The following is a 16577-nucleotide window of genomic DNA, read 5'->3' as shown; positions in this document are numbered from 1 at the left end:
TGGCCCTATGTTAGTCTTGCTTTGTTTTTGTAAATTACATTTCCTTAATTTAAGTTCTCTTATAAATTGATATACATCTGCCCTGGTTTGAGGGTAATCAAAGTTTGATTCTGGGCAGTATTACAAGCAGAGTGCTAAGATTAGTTTTTCTGCACTATCGAGGTTAACATCTGACAGGTTTACAATTGTGTTGCTACACTGTGAGCTTCCATTCACTTTCGGCGCCAGTTCTTTTTTGGCCGCATTCTTGTTGAATTGCTTTTTGTCGCTCACGCCTTCTTTTCCTTCACTCTGGTCTGTGTGTTTCGCCTCTGTTTAGCTTCGATTTTGGATTTCTCGGGCACAGTGTTTGGCGCCGTTCTTCCCTCAAAAAATGCAACTCCTCCGCTAATGTGTGTTTTGGTTTGCGTGTATTAGGTCTTCCCATTGCACCTTTGTTTTGCTCTATATCTGAGCCACTGTATTGCAGAACTTCGATCTGAGAGGGAAGATGCTTCTTGTAATGGACAACTAGGGCCTGCTGTGGCCTAATTTTGCACTGCCAAACTTGCTCCTTATGTGACGCTCTCACTGCGTCATTTTCTGGCGAAGGTAAAGATTTGACCACTCATAATCTTGTTTGTCCCTCTGAAATTTGAAGGTTTTTCTCTATATGGGATCCTCCTCTTTCTTTAATCGTGCAGTCATTTCTGCTTTTAATTTGGACGTGGTTTCTCCTCCTTCCAATGTCGCCATTTGTTGGTTTAATTGGTAAATGTCTTTTTGCAAAGCAATCCGGTCAATATGGGCATGTTTAACTAAAATTTCTGTTAGATTGCGAGATGACGCCAGATTGCTTTCGGCCCATTCGCGCAGCATATCCGGATTTTCGTAACTTGGTGCAAGTAAAATACGAAGACCGCTGGGAATTCTGCCAACTTCTAGGTATTTGGTGAGAGACCTGTGCTCCCACCATTTACCTTGTTCTCCTTTAATGCCTTTCTCCAGTTTTCTAGACAGTTCTCTAATGCTAGTTGAACTCCTGTTGGGTTAATTATTACTAACTCGATATAGATTATATATATATATATATATAATCTACTGGCGGTCGCCAGTAGATAGTTATAGTTAGGACCGTGTTTCCATAGGAAATCTCAAAATTCCATTTTGAATAACTTTGGCGCCGGTTGACGAATCCTCGCGAAATTTTCAAAACTAATGGGGCGCTCCGCTCAGCTCCTACCCTGAAAGTCTCGGGGGATTAGTCAAGCGGGGGCCAAGAAAAAAGGGGGGTCCCAAAACGCGTTTTCCCCATGCATTTTCCCATAGGACCTTTAGTCGAAGGTACAGCCCGAACGGCTGAACAGAATTACTTGAAATTTGGCAGAGAGGTAGTCCTCAGGTCAGGGAAGTGCCTTTTGCATATATGGAGTCAATCTGTTCAGTAGTTCCTGAGAAAATTGCATTTAAAAGCACATGCATATCTATAGCCGCTCACCGTGCGCGCACCCTAACGTGCGCAATTCTGATTGGTTGTTACAGGTCAGTCAACATTCGAATCGGTCGAAATCAGGAAGTGTCGGCCGCCATTTTGTTTGTTTTCAGTGCGAGAGTTCCTGACCCCATAGCCTTGGTCAGGGGCTCCCTAAAGGACCCCGAAGGCAGAAAAAAAACATTTAATTTTTTTTTTTTTTTTTTAAATCCCGGAGGTGCGCGCACGGTGAAAAACCATAAAAATTTTTTTTTTTAATAAGTAGTGTCTTGAAAAATAAATATATAATACATACATAACTTAGCATTTAAAAAACCGTACAAATTCACTGAAAAAAACCATAGGTTTCACACATGTTATAGTTAGGTGGATATTTCACTCGTAAAAAACCAATGAAATTCCCCCGTTATAGTTACTTCAGATAACTATAACTCGTGCGACCGCCACTCTATCACAAGGATGATGTCATCAGTGATGTCAAGGGTGATGCCACTGACCAAGTCATGAGTGATGTAATATGTGGCGTCATGAGCAGAGGATTGCGGGCGCGTGAGTTATAGTTATCTGGTAACTATAACGGGGGAATTTCATTGGTTTTTTACGAGTGAAATATCCACCTAACTATAACATGTGTGAAACCTATGGTTTTTTAAGTATATATATATATATATATATATATATATATATATATATATATACACACACACACACACACACACACACACACACACACACACACGTATACATACATCCAGGAATGGCAAACAGTGCATCTCTGCGTCATCATTGATGTATTACTGAAGGGTGTAATTTGGTTTGTCAATTAGGCCCCAAATATAGTGAATAGAGATCGCCACGTACCATTGGGGGCGGGGGGAGATTGTCTAGGAATGCCACTATTGACGTAAAAGTCGGGCAGAGGAACGTCCTGAATGAACCTCTAAGGAATAGATGTTCATGCATACTTGATGAGTTCTTGGATAAATCAATAATCAAGCTGAGGGAAATTCCTAAAGGCTTAAGGGTCTGGTTTTCAAGATGTCGTTGTGACGTGGATGGACGGACGTAGGTGGCCCTGCCTGTATTTGGTTTGTACGGACAATGTCTAAATAAGGGCCGGATTTCTATGTTCAAATAAGGGCAATGTGAATTGTACCTATATAATTGCATAAATCGGGAAACCTATATATGGAATCTAAATCTGCACACAACAACCTATGGTATAAGTTAATTTAGCCATGACGGCAAAGCGGTAAACAGGAATCAGCTTTTAGTGGCATTGCCCCTCCCCAGACGAATTATTACCAGCTTTACTGGGTGTTCACGCTGACCATGTACGGGGCAAGATATTGAATTTCACCGGAAATATTTAGCATTTGTCAGTGAGACCCTTAATCAGACTTTCGATCGGTGGATGAGCCCAGTCCTAGCTTCTGTTGACAGGATGTCAAGGACTGGACTGGACAGCTCATAAAGCACTCGGCTCAAGCACGCCCCGCCCCCCTTCCTCCCTGACTCATACGGACGGACACACCACCCCCTCAGGTCTAAACTCCAGAGCTCTGTGAAGCTACTGCCATTACGAGCTCTCTGGGCTCTGCTGTCATGTACAAGTGATTGCCCCTCCCCCTGCAGCTGGCGCCCAGCTGTAACCCCTTCTCCCTGGAATCCCAGTGCACTGCACACCCCGCTTGGCCTGGGACACATTGGCGGAGCCGCCAGGAGCTGGAACGGGACCAAGGAGAGAACCGCAGAAACAGCAGACGAGGCACAAAGAGGGCACGGAAACTGTCTGCAGGGAAGGGCTCGGCTCCAGGCCCAGCTCTGTGGCCCGCATGCGGCGCTTGGACTTAATTGCAGGTTGCATTTCACTTAAACATGCTGATGTCGTTGGGCGACAGACACCAGTGACCTAGGTCATGGAGGATTAGAGACCTCAGTGGGGTGTAGTAGGCACCAGTGGGCTGCATAGCAGATACCACGGAACTACAGCCATCGGCAAACTACAGGCAGCAGTGGACTTCAGAGACCATTGGAATACAGGCAGTGACCACAGACGTCAATGGAATGCACACGCTGTAGGCTACAGACTCCAGGGACTCGTGGACTCCAGGCACCAGTTGTTAGACTCTTGCGGGCTACAGGCACAAGTGAGTACAGACACTTGAGGGATGCAGACACCAGAGGCTACAAACACCAGAAGGCTACAGACAACAGCGGGTACAGTCTGACTTGGAATGCAGACACTCTTGGGCTACAGACACAAGTGGTTACAATCCTCGTTGGAAAAGACACTATGAGAATACAGACACCAGAGTCTACAGACACTTGTGGGATACAGACAACCGTGGCTACAGACCCAGTTGGAATGCAGACACTTGTGGGCTACAGACACAAGTGGTAACAATCCATATTTGGAATACAGACCCCAGTGCGTACAGAAACTCCTGGGCTTTAGTCAACCGTGGCTACAGATACCGTTTGAATAGTAATACTACTGGGTACAGACACTTGTGAGCTGCAGACACTCTTGGGCTAAAGACACAAGTGGTCGCAGCCTCCTTAGACTACTGACCGAAGTCAGAGGCATCAGTGCGGGGTCACAGGAGATCATATGAAGCTGCAGCCTTTTGAGCCCTATGGGCATTTCACACCTGCCTGGCGCTCCTACCCTCGCTGGCCTCTACTTTGCTCGGTCTCTCCCCGCCTGTACCCACTCCGTCCTTCCCTTTCCTCAAATGTCCTGGTCTCTCTTTCATCTATCCGGTAGAGACCACCACTGGTATTCTGTTTCTGTTGCATCTCTCTCAGGATCATCCAGCCTCTTTGTTTCTCCTCCTCTCTTTTTGATTCTGTTCCCCTTGTACCACTGTAACCCTCACTCTGTCCAAACACCTCTCCCCATTATACCCCTCCCCTCTCTTCCTGATCTCGCTACTCTAATTTTTGCTGTGTCTTTTTCTTCATATATGCCTCTCCCTCGCCAATCCGTTCCTTGAGCTCTCACGCTCACTTTCAGCCCCATCGACTTCACTTCCCCAACATCGCCCCATCCTCTCTCTCGTAGGCCTCAGCCCGTCTCCATTTTCTTTCTCTTGATTACTACCAGGGCCCCCCCCCTCCCCCACCCTTGTATGTTCTCTGCTTCTATCACTCCCGTTTCTGCCATATTTTCGGTGCCCAGATCTCACTCTTCCCTCCCTCTCCCTGTCTGACTAAACAATTTCACCCCTTCCAGCCAGCGGCTCTCTTCCTTTCTCTGTCGCGTTATGGAGCGTCTTTCCCTCCTTCCGTTTTCGCGCCCTCCTTTCTCTTGTCGGGTTTTTACCTACCCCAGTGGTTTAAATGGAAATACCACAGTGTCGGTACTCAGTACCTGCCCATTTAAAGCACTTGGCCCTACCCAGCAGGTATCTGTGGCTTTCCAGGGAGACGCTGTTAGACACCCCAAGCGACGTAGCGCACAAACACCCCTAACTTGTCTCTCCCGCAGCTTACTTTACCTACCTGCCAAGGCCGTGGACGGTGTTTGGGGGATATGTTACTCCCTCGACACCCCACTAACAGATGTAACGAGCACCTGCGGGCAGTGAGATCCCGCAAGTGGGATGCAGGACCCCCTCTACCAACACCTGCGAGAGAGGAGGGGTGTCAGGCCCGACTTCAGGGGGGTGGTGACATGTAGCCAGTGTGTGAGAGTCCAGCAGATCGATGTGTGCGAAAGAACACATCAACAGTGGCCTACACCAGGCCTCGTGCACCACAGAGGTGCAAGGAGGGTGTTTAGAGGAGGCCCAGGATTAAGCGATAGGAGGATTAGACATCCGCAACGCTACGTGTGAGGGTCGGGGGGCGCTGCTACTGATCTGAAGGAAACAATGTTAGTTTCCAGTGTTAACAGGCCTTGTTGGCCAGGCGCGAAAAGCATAGTTAATCAGGAAACAACCGAGGGCTTTATAGTATCTACAGATCAAGGGGCCTCGCCATAGGGAATGCTCTCGCCCATTTGTGGGTCAGAAAATCAGTCAGCCATGGCACACAGGGTTACCTTTTTATGTGTGTTGTGCAAGTGAGCCACATTCAGGGTTGGCATGATCCTCGTCCACTCACCCATGTTACTCGGGATACAGTGGCTGCCCCATCCTTCGGATAGGAGGGGGTCCAAGCGCTGATGTCAAGTCTTTGGGAGCTGCTAGGGTGCTGGCATATATATATTTACCACACAAACCGAATACCACGATAAGGGAGAAGAAAAAAAAAAACATGTTCAGTCTAAATAGAGGAAGGTTTTGGGTGCTCATATGCCGACCCTTCTCCAACATGCCCTTGGCAGTCGAGGTGTCACCCAGCCTCCAAGCACACACTCTGGATAGACACATATATATGGAGTTAGGTATAGAAAATCTAAACTTACTCACCTCTCGATATTTTATTTTTAGTATTCCGTCCCATTGATTTTGTGAATTCTATACTCAGGGGGACAACCAAGTAAAAATCTACATTTTGTGATGAGAATATAATGGAACCAGAAAGCACGCCCACCTTTCTAATCTATTAAAACAATAATCCCTGATAGATACTACAATAATCCCCGATAGATACTACTGCATAACACCGAAGGAGTACCCGTAAAGGCCGTGATTTAGAACCTCTGCTCGCTCTCTCTTTCAGCAAACACCATTTCCACCCCTCACCATTCCATGAGGACACTGAACATGTCACCCTTGACTCTTCAACAGGCGGGTCGCTCCCCACGCCGCAGCAGCACCACCTGTCTGCCCGTGTCTCCCAGTCTGCTGCTGCTGCCTCTGACGCGAGTTCAAGACCCTCCTCCACCCGTGGTGGCCAATGGTAGGCCGTAGGTTGCTCACTGTAATTGTATTGCTTTGTTGTATTTTCTATTTTGTTTTTGTTTTCACTCCTCCTGCTGCCTCTTGTGCTTTTCTGTGCCCTTCTCTGCTTCTCGCCGTTCCTCCTGTGGTTCCCGCCGCTGCGTCTCCACCCCCCACGCTCGCTACACCTCACCTTAGTATAATTGTATTGCACTTTGTTGTATTTGCCTATATTGTTTCGCCTCATCCCCCCGCTTTTTCTCTTGTGCTATTCTGTGCCCTTTTTTGCCTTCTGTACCCTTCGCTGTCCCCCCCCCCCCCCCCCCGTTTTTCCCACCGCTGTGCCCCTTGCGGCCCAACCCCGCTCGCCCATTCGTCCGCCCCCACCTCCGACCTGCTCCTCCCTCCCACCTTCCCTTCTTAGGGCTGCCACGCCGCTGGCGCGCCTAAGGCAAGCCCGTCTGCGCCGGGACAACGCCCGAACCCTAGGCCCCCGCGAACGCCACCCGATGCCAGCACCCTCCACGCACTCAACACCGGATGATCACACACCTGCTTCCTGGCCGCCCCGAAACACACACAAGGACCCTTCTCCTACCGGAACTGCGGCATCACCAGCATCCGATCCGCAAACCCACCCACCATTTAAAAGAGCCCAACTACCTCAGATGCATTCTTCTCAACACCCGTTCCGCCCGCAAACACGCTGTTGAACTCTGAGACCTACTCGACTCAACCACCCCAGACATCACCTTCCTGACGGAGACCTGGCTGAACCCCTCCTCGGCACTCTACATCGCCATAGCCATCCCAGAAGGCTACAAGATCACCGACTGGGAACGCATCGACGGAGGAATCGCCATCGTCCACAGGAACACTCTCAGTCTCGACCAACACCGACGACACCCTCAGCATCGCCGAACACCTGCACTTCCAGATCCACACTGATCCCAACTCCACCCTCAGAGGAACACTCGTCTACAGACCCCCAGGACCCCAACCACAGTTCAGCGACTCCAACACCGACTTAGTCAGTACACACGCCCTCGCCTCCACAGACTACATCCTTCTCGGGGGCCTGAACTTCTACCTCGAGAACAACAACAACCGCAACTCTACCACCCTGATCGACAACCTCAGACTCCCGACAACTCGTCACAACACCTACCCACTCCGCAGGCCACACGATTGACCAAATCTTCTCCACAAGCTCCCACGTCTCCTTCAACCACACCATCGAACTCCACTAGACCGACCATCGCTGCATCCACTTCACCTTCCGGAAACCCACCACGCACCACCGCACTCAACAGATCCCCCGCCGCTGCTGGAGCAAAGTCACCGGGGACCAGCTAACCACCACCCTCACCCGGAGCCCACCCGCCAACCCCGACACCCGCAATCTCACACAATGGATCGACGACTGGACCAACACCATCACACCGATCAAGAAACCCTCCAACAGACACACCAGTAAGAAAGCCAGCTGGTTCACTGAAGACCTCCAGGCCTCCAAGCAAAACTGCCAAAAGCTAGAGAAGAAATGGCAACATGAACAGACGCAGCCCACAAGAACGCCACTCGCAGACACCATCACCTCATCAGATCCGCCAAAAGGACCTCCTTCAAAGACCGCCTAGACAACGCACACAACAGCAAAGAGCTCTTCAACATCGTGAAGGAACTCTCCAACCCCACCTCCAACACCAACGACATCCCACCTTCGCAAGACTTGTGCGACTCCCTTGCCACCTTCTTCCATCGCAAGATCACAGACATGCACGACAGCTTCAACATCACGACCGCCCCGACAACCACCGAGACCTCCATCCCCACGGCCACCATCCGCACCGACCCCCTGCTCTCCTGGGTCAACATAAACGACAACTACACCATCAAAATCATGAACACCATCCACTCTGGATCTCCGTCAGACCCATGCCCACAACACATCTTCAATAAAGCCAGCACCACCATCGCACCCCATCTCCGGAAAACCATCAACATCTTCTTCGAGACGGCCACCTTCCCGGAGAGCTGGAAGCACGCCGAGATCAACACCTTACTCAAAAAACCCAAGGCTGACACCAAGGAGCTCAAGAACTTCCAGCCCATTTCTCACTGCTCCCATTCCCGGCGATTGTCATTGACAAAACGGCACCCTGGACCCGTCCCAGTCCGGGTTTCGCATCAGCCATTGCACAGAAACTGCCCTCATCACAGCCACAGACTACATCAGGGCCCTGCTGGACAACCGGGAAACCGCGGCCTACATCCTCCTGGACCTGTCAGCCGCCTTCGACACTGTCTCCCACCGCACACGACGCTGGGATCCAAGGCAAGGCTCTGTACCACCTCCTTCCTCTCCGGCAGAACCCAGAGCATCCACCTCCCCCCTTTCCGCTCCGAAGCCACCAAGATCTGCGACGTACCCCAGGGCTCATCCATCAGCCCAACATTGTTCAACATCTACATGGCACCGCTCGCCCACGTCAACATCATCTCCTACGCTGACGACACCCAGCTGATCCTCTCCCTCACCAAGGACCACCTCACCGCCAAAACCAACCTCCACGAAGGAATGAAAGCTGTCGCCGAGTGGATGAAGATCAGCAGACTGAAGCTAAACTCGGACAAGACGGAAGTCCTCATCCTCGGCACCACCCCCTCGGCCTGGGACGACTCCTGGTGGCCGACCGGACTGGGAACAGCTCCAACACCCACCGACACAACCTAGGGTTCATCCTCGACTCTACTCTCCCCATGACAAAACAGTTCAACGCAGTCTCATCCTCCTGCTTTAACACCCTCCGCATTCTCCGCAAGATCTACAGGTGGATCCCCACAGAAACCAGAAGAACCGTCACCCAGGACCTCGTCAGCAGCAGGTTGGACTACGGAAACACTCTACGCAGGAGCCTCGGCCAAACTCCCGAAACGACTGCAACGCATTCAAAACTCCTCCGCACGCCTGATCCTCGACACCCCTCGCCGCAGCCACATCACTTCCCACCTGAGAGACCTGCACTGGCTCCCCGTCAACAAGAGGATCACCTTCAAGCTCCTCACCCACACACACAGGGCACTCCACAACACCGGACCAGCATACCTCAGACGACTCGGCTTCTACACCACCAACCGCCAGCTCCACTCCCGCCAACCTCGCCCTCGACTCAGTCCCACGTATCCGAAGAGCGACCTCCAGCGGCAGATCGTTTTCCCACCTCGCCGCCAAGACCTGGAACACCCTCCCGACCCTCCTACGGCAAACGCAGGACCTGCTAACCTTCAGAAGACTCCTCAAGACCTGGCTATTCGAGCAGTAGCAGCATCCCACCACCCGCGCCTTGAGACCCTCACGGGTAAGTAGTGCGCTTTACAAATGTTCTGATTGATTGCTTGTAAATTGCGTTAACCCCCCTGGACCATGAACTGACCATGACCCAAAACTATGTCATTGGAAAACAGCAACTGTGGAACTACCCGGATATCAATCAGTGCTCCAGCATGCCAGCCGGTGCCAAGAGTCTGCTCTTCACAAGAGGAACAACATATAACTTCCCCCTGCTGCTAGATGGATGAATTTCTTTCCAACTTCCTGGGTAGGAGTGGGCTGAAAACAACTGTTTCTTTGGGAGTGGATATGTGAGCTATCTGAAATGAAATGCTTACTTCCACGAAAACCGAAACCACTGCACCCCACAGATGGCCTCAAAACACAATTTCATCAATCTTTCCTATGCACTGCTCATTCTGCATTAACTCCCAATTCACCGCTGGGAGATTCAGGACTTGATTGACACATTTTAATGTGAAAAATGTGGTCACAAACTTGGCTCCAGCTACATTCCAACAGTATCTGCACTCTGAGCACGTCTGGTAACAAGACCCCACACAACTTGGGGGTGGTGTAGCAGTAATTAATAAAGACCATGATGACCTAGTGATGTGATATAACCCCAACTAGAATTCTCCTTGATGTCTCCTATTTTATCAACTACCCAAGCAGGCCAAAACGTTCTTGACCAGACTTAGAGCATGGATGACCTGATTTTACAACGTGCCCTCTCAGGTCTTCATCTTCGGTGACTAACCTGCGCATTGATGTCAAATATAGTACAATGACCAGAGACTTTGCTAGTATACTAGCAGGCCTTAGACTACTGCAGGTAGTAGGCCAAGCCACCCACTCAATAGGACAAAGGCTTAACCTTGTCTTTAACAACAATGTGGCTCTTGGTAAAATTACGCCTTTATCCCGGACAGATAAGTGACATATTGACTTTCACCTCCACAAGGTAAAGGAAAACAAGCATTGAAAATGCAATAGTTCTCGCCTTCGATTAAGTTAAGCCATTTGCTTTGCTAATTGTATTGTATAGCAAAGCAAATGGCTTTAACTTAATGAAAGGTGAGACCTATTGCATTTTTAATGCTTGTTTAGTGTACTTGCTGAGGTAAGGATTTCGTAGTATGGCTTTGTTTCTCTAAGTTCAAGGATATCATTTATGATGTGAAATGTAAACACATCAGCGGCACTAATTGGGTGTTTCTATTTTGCTGGCAGGTCTCGTGGCATACCTGGCACAATTACTGAATTAAGAATAAGTGCACTCGCCTTAGTTAACGTTCAGTGTTTTTTCACAAGTTATCTTGAGCTGTTGTATCTTCATTATGATACTGCTTAGCTACAATCCCCACCAGTATTTCTATTAATACGCAGGTTCTCTGTTTTCGGACAGATTTGGAAGATACTTTATGCCGATTGCTTACTGTGCCATACATACCGCTACGATTTTCTTTACAAAGAATTTCAATTTTAAAAAGGTAAGAGTGCAATAACTTAGAGGAATGTTACTGTGGCTCACTAATTGTGATATACCTGTACGGATTAGTAATGATACTCATGGGAGATGTTATCCCAGTAGATTGGTGATCCATACTCTTTGGACAGACTAATAGTTGGAATGCCCTAGCCGGGTCGGAAGTATAAACGTGAACTAGGTGAGATCCTGCCACTATTTTCCTTTTGTTTGTAATGCTTCACTATAGTGGTTTGCTGTTCTGGCTATAGAATAACACTGGCACACATTATTATTACAGGCATAAAACTGACATTTTGGTAGCTATACAGGTAGGCTTTTACTTTATAGGTACTACGTGGTGATTCTCCGATATAAACGATGCACGCGCATGCATCACCACAAACTTGTTTAATTTAAATCTCACACGTTGGAGAATTACACTTCACCGCTCCTTCGTTGGCCGGGCACATGACCTCAAACTTTTCATAATCTCTAAACGCATAGAATAGACTGTATGTAGTCACCATCCCATTAGCACAGTACTCGTGTAGCTAAAAAAAAAAAAAAGTACACCACACACAAACCCTCTTTCTCCCCCCCCCCTCCTTATCTCTTTTACACTCCCTGGTCAAATGCTCTGATATTTCCGCCCTTTTACAGATGCGATTTCTCATCTCACTTTGATATTTTGCTATGTGAGCACTTTAGAGGTGTAGCGCAACACCTACAGGTTGCAATGTTTCACTCTGCAAATCAATTATATTGTGCGAGTAGAATTGTACCCAAATGACATGAGTCCCGTTTCCGTTATTTCTAGCCCTGAAGAAGTCGAGGGTTATTACCCCAAAGACGAAACGTGTTGGCTGGACCTTGTGATGTTCTTTTGAATAAACAAGAAGTCTCACAAAGGACTTACTAGCTTTGATTTCAACCTTGGATTGAACTTTCAAATCACACGAATACATGTGCACAGGATCAGACGACACTTCCATGACATGTACGGTAAAAACTACATTTAACACTGTCTTGTTCAGTGCTACATTCCACGTGCAGATAACTCTCCAGACGGTACCCAGGCTGACAAAATTACCTTTAAAAACAGCCATGCTTGTTTCTGTAACCCAGGAACAGCTATCAGCAGCATGTGACCAGGCTGACAGAACTGCACTCAATATAGCCCTGCTCATTGCTGTATGATATGAAGTAAGCATATAATGCATAGGACTCTGCAATCCCTGAATAAAAGCCTGTCTCCAATTTCTTTATAGGTGACTTGTGAAGTACCCAGTCACAATTATAAAGAAAAGACATCAGAACTGAAATATAATAAGCGAATACAGTGCTTGTTGCCAGAGGTGGCAGCCGAGATGAAAGGCAGGTCAGCTCGCGGAGCAGCTGTTTAAAGTAACAAAAACTAAATGTTGCTTTTCTTTCTTCTGCTCTATTTTTCTAGCTTGCAGTAATTTAAAGAAAAAACATGATTTTTCTTGCACTCCTTAGATAATTATAACTTTCTGCATGTTTCTACCAATTCTGAGCTTAAGCAGCCTTAAAAACAAATCTTGCATTGAACTATTGCTTATATCTTTTTGTAAGAATTGTTTTATGTTGGGTTTTGCACTAAATGTTCCATTTATATTCTTCAGGTTTACAAACTTAATGTCTCCTTAATGCACCAACATTTAAAATGGTTTTTGAGAAAAAGACTATGGTGTGACCCATGGGATAATATACCTCCTGCTGTATATGATTAGGACATTGCAAGTCACTTCAGAGTTCCATAACCATATTAAGGAACTCTCCTTCGGCCATGTTCCTCATTATGGAACACCTCAGTGACTTGCGATATCCCTATAAGGTACAGCAAGGGGTACTTTACTCCTAAATGCAATTACATCACAACGAACAGCAACCACACCAGCCTGTAGCCAATATGGCATAATTACCTTTACTACAACTGTGTTCACTGCTGCATATTATAAAACAGAAAACATCAGCCTGAAACCAGGCTGCCACTGACTGCCTTTAAGACCGTCCTTATCAATGATGTCCAAGGTTAGTCAGTGCACCAACCTGTAACCAAGCGGGCACAACTACCATTAAGTCAGCCTGCTCACTGCGTACACCATGAACAGCAAACACACAAGCCTGTAACCAAGCCGCCATGGCTGCTTTAAGACAGCCCTGCTCACTGCTGAACACCATGAACAGCAAACACAAGCCCGTATCCAAGCCGCCATGGCTGCATTAAGACAGCCCTGCTCACTGCTAAACACCATGAACAGCAAACAAACACACAAGCCTGTAACCAAGCTGCCATGGCTGTATTAATACAGCCCTACTCACTGCTAAACAGCATACACAAGCCTGTAACCAAGCTGCCATGACTTTCATTAAGGCAGCATGCTCACTGCTGCATATTATGTGCCGCAAACACCAGCGAGTAACCAGTTTGACATAACTGCCTGAGTTTGGTATTAACTGCCGCAGACAATGAACAGTCAAGTAACAATCCCAAATAAGGGAGAAGCAGCTGCACCGATGAACTCTGGCTCCTTAAGCATCACTAAAGACAGACGCCAGTGAAAGGTGGACAAGAGGCTGGCCTGTACATGTCACGATTGCCACAGTCATGGTCAAAACAAGGAACTCAGAAGTGAAATGACTACAGTTGGTTTTAGGTTCAACGGCACAGCCGGACATCATCAGGTCCAAAACTAAATAAATATTTACACATCTATCTCAAACAAGCAAAAAAAGCTAAGATACACGAAATCACAAAGCAGTTCGTGTATATTTAGCAACGTGCATGTAAACCATAGTGGTGTGTACTAGAGTACATTCGCACAAAGGTGCAGCAGTGCAGGAGCAATCACTGCAGGGCCTAGCTTTTTTGTGTTACCTTTTTAGAATTGTAAAGCGTCACCGGGATTTTAAAGCTGGGATGATTTAGAGAATCTTTTCGAGCAAGAAAAAGGCAAAATTCTCCGAAGTTTGAAAAAAACACCAGAGACCAGTATATAGACTATTGCAAAAAGTCAAACAGGACCAGATCACGGACTATGCTGATTCTGGTAATCAATCAGTGGGACAACAGCAAAAGCCATTTCGATAGACATATTGGGGGAAGAGGGCAGTTTTTGAGAACTCGTGTATTTAGTAGGAATATGAGAGGTCACTTTCAAGCACTCCCAAATTGTGGCTTTGGTGAATGTCCTTTGGCCTAGCTATGGGGGAAGTTTGCATTTTTCTGAGGACCTCGTAAAATGATTTCGGGAGTTTAAAAATAGCATTTTTTGCACCCAAAGACGAACTGGCAAAAAGTAGTGAAGCAAGTGTTGCCAGGCTCATCTTTAAGCACGAGGTAGTTCAATGTGTCAGCTGCACACATCTCAAATCCAACACTTTGTGTTTGTAAGCATCCAATAGATGATAGGACAGAGCCCAAAGGTAAGCCATATTTCATGCTGGCTATTCTGGTGATAAACTAAACAGACAAAGCTAGAAATATAGCAATCACCCTGGAGAGAAATGCGTGACATGAGCTGAACTGAAGCAATAACAAAGGAGTGCTACTTGAATACAAAATAGTGAGAGGTGGCTAAATCGTCTGTGAGGCAGTTTCAGATCCGCTGCAACCAACCCAGGGGCAAAGAAATGTCAGGCTGTGACAGGTCTGGAACACTCATGTCGGGTGTTCTAAAACTACCATCCCGGGAGCTTCGTACAGCTGCCCACGAGCACCAAACAGTGCATTTCCGCTCATTGCACAGGAGAAGTCACGCTGAGTCAGTCGTGGACCAGTCTCGATCAGGAGCAGAGGGGAGTTGCCCGTGGATCAGTCTCAGCCACGGAGCAGAGGGAAGTGGCCCGTGTGATGTGCGGAAGAAGGGACCATGTCATAAACTTGATATTAGAGGGACTGGTGGGGGGCGCTGGTGTACAAATGAGAGGAACGTCTGGATGCAGAGCAGTACCCTCCCTACTTAGTGGGGGGAGTGACATCTTCAGACCGGCCATAGCAAGCATTAACACAACGCTAAAGCCAGTAAGTCCATTCATCACGAGTTTGAGGAATGAAGACAGCCCCGGGCCTGCACCGGTGGCTTACGTGGAAGGGGGGTAGAGATAAAGCCCCACTGCCCTTCTCATCCCACTTCCAGGGGCAGTGATTCCGCCTCAGGAAGGGTCACATTAGCCTCACAGTGGATACATCCCTCAGTTTCTGAACGCCGGTACACTGGACCGGGGGTATCCTAGCCCCGGGCTGCAGCTCAGACTCGGATGGCGACGGATAAACTCACCATCATCTTCAGGCCGTTGCTGTCTCACACTTCACCTACACTGGAGCCGGCAAAAAAAGAACCCTTCCCACAATGCACCGCGAAGGCCTGCTCTGCACGCGACTCCCAGAACCTGCCTAGAACGAAGACGCTCAATGCCCAACTGTCAGTGGGCGTGGCTTATGCTGTCCATACAAGCACTAGTTCACAAGCTGATCTGCTCATTTTGATTCTGGGCGTGCGCGTGTAAGAGTGGCGGCCATTTTAGGATCAGGCATGATCAACGTGGGTTCACAACAAAACCTGTAAAAAATAGCGTTCCAAGACCGTGACAAGTCCTGACCAAAATGACCGCCACTGGATCGAGCCCGGGGATTACAGCACCTAATCGACTTCGAAGCTACCAGTCAAACCAACTCCCGAACATTAATATCCGCGTTATATAATACATGTACATAGCACATTCAACAGATCATTATAAATACTTAATAGTACTGTTTTTTATTAAATATATTCTTAAACTCGCAAATTCAGGAATCAGTATGCTATTTTATCGGAAACATTACATTGCATTTCTATTATTAAAAAAACGTAACGTTAAATAAATTCGAAAATGTTTTATTTAGGCATCTCTGCATAGCAGAGCTAAAAATGTGTTTCAGAGTGTCGTCCTATTGGTTTAGGGCGGATGTCCAAAGACTCAGGAACGTTGCCAAAGCCGCCCAATACACAACATAGACTTCTCTAAAAGAACTAGACTGCAAATAATCATTACAAAAAAGAAAGACATTCATAGACGCCATGTTACTGTGTTGAGTAGGAGCTTTTGTGTAGGTATTTTTCTTTAAAATAAATACTACACCGCTCATCATATGAACACACGATCAGATGCAATTTATTACAGTCCCGCAATTTATTACAGTATCCGGGCTCACCTTGCATGTAATTTTAAAATAAAAGACTGTAATTCTTAAATAGAAAGCCCAATAAGCAATATAGTGCATTAATAGCACAACATATCTCTCCCATTTACAAAAAGAGAAATAACAATCCAGAAACTCTATGGTGAGGGTAAAAAAAGGGAGAAAAAAACGTAGAGTACTTCATCAACAATAGCAATATTATGAACATCAAGGAAGTAGCTAGAAAGTTAAAATACCTCCCATTTACATTTGTTGTTATCCTA

At 47.3% G+C, this 16577-nt stretch overlaps 1 protein-coding gene across 1 annotated transcript in view; it reads right to left on the bottom strand.

Annotated features, from left to right (window-relative positions):
- The window catches only part of CCT7 (chaperonin containing TCP1 subunit 7), a 144796-nt gene extending 129237 nt beyond the window's left edge, over nt 1–15559 (bottom strand). The window contains exon 1 of the mRNA XM_085642772.1: nt 15413–15559. Within this exon, the coding sequence (XP_085498898.1) occupies nt 15413–15418 (6 nt within the window). The 5' untranslated portion in view covers nt 15419–15559. The remainder of the gene's footprint in view (nt 1–15412) is intronic.
- Nucleotides 15560–16577: the final 1018 nt, after the last annotated feature.

This window comes from Triturus cristatus, chromosome 2_2, assembly GCF_964204655.1.
Source record: "Triturus cristatus chromosome 2_2, aTriCri1.1, whole genome shotgun sequence".
NCBI lineage: Eukaryota > Metazoa > Chordata > Amphibia > Caudata > Salamandridae > Triturus > Triturus cristatus.
The sequence above is the reverse complement of the archived record's forward strand: the minus strand, read 5'-3'. Positions and strand labels throughout refer to the sequence as shown.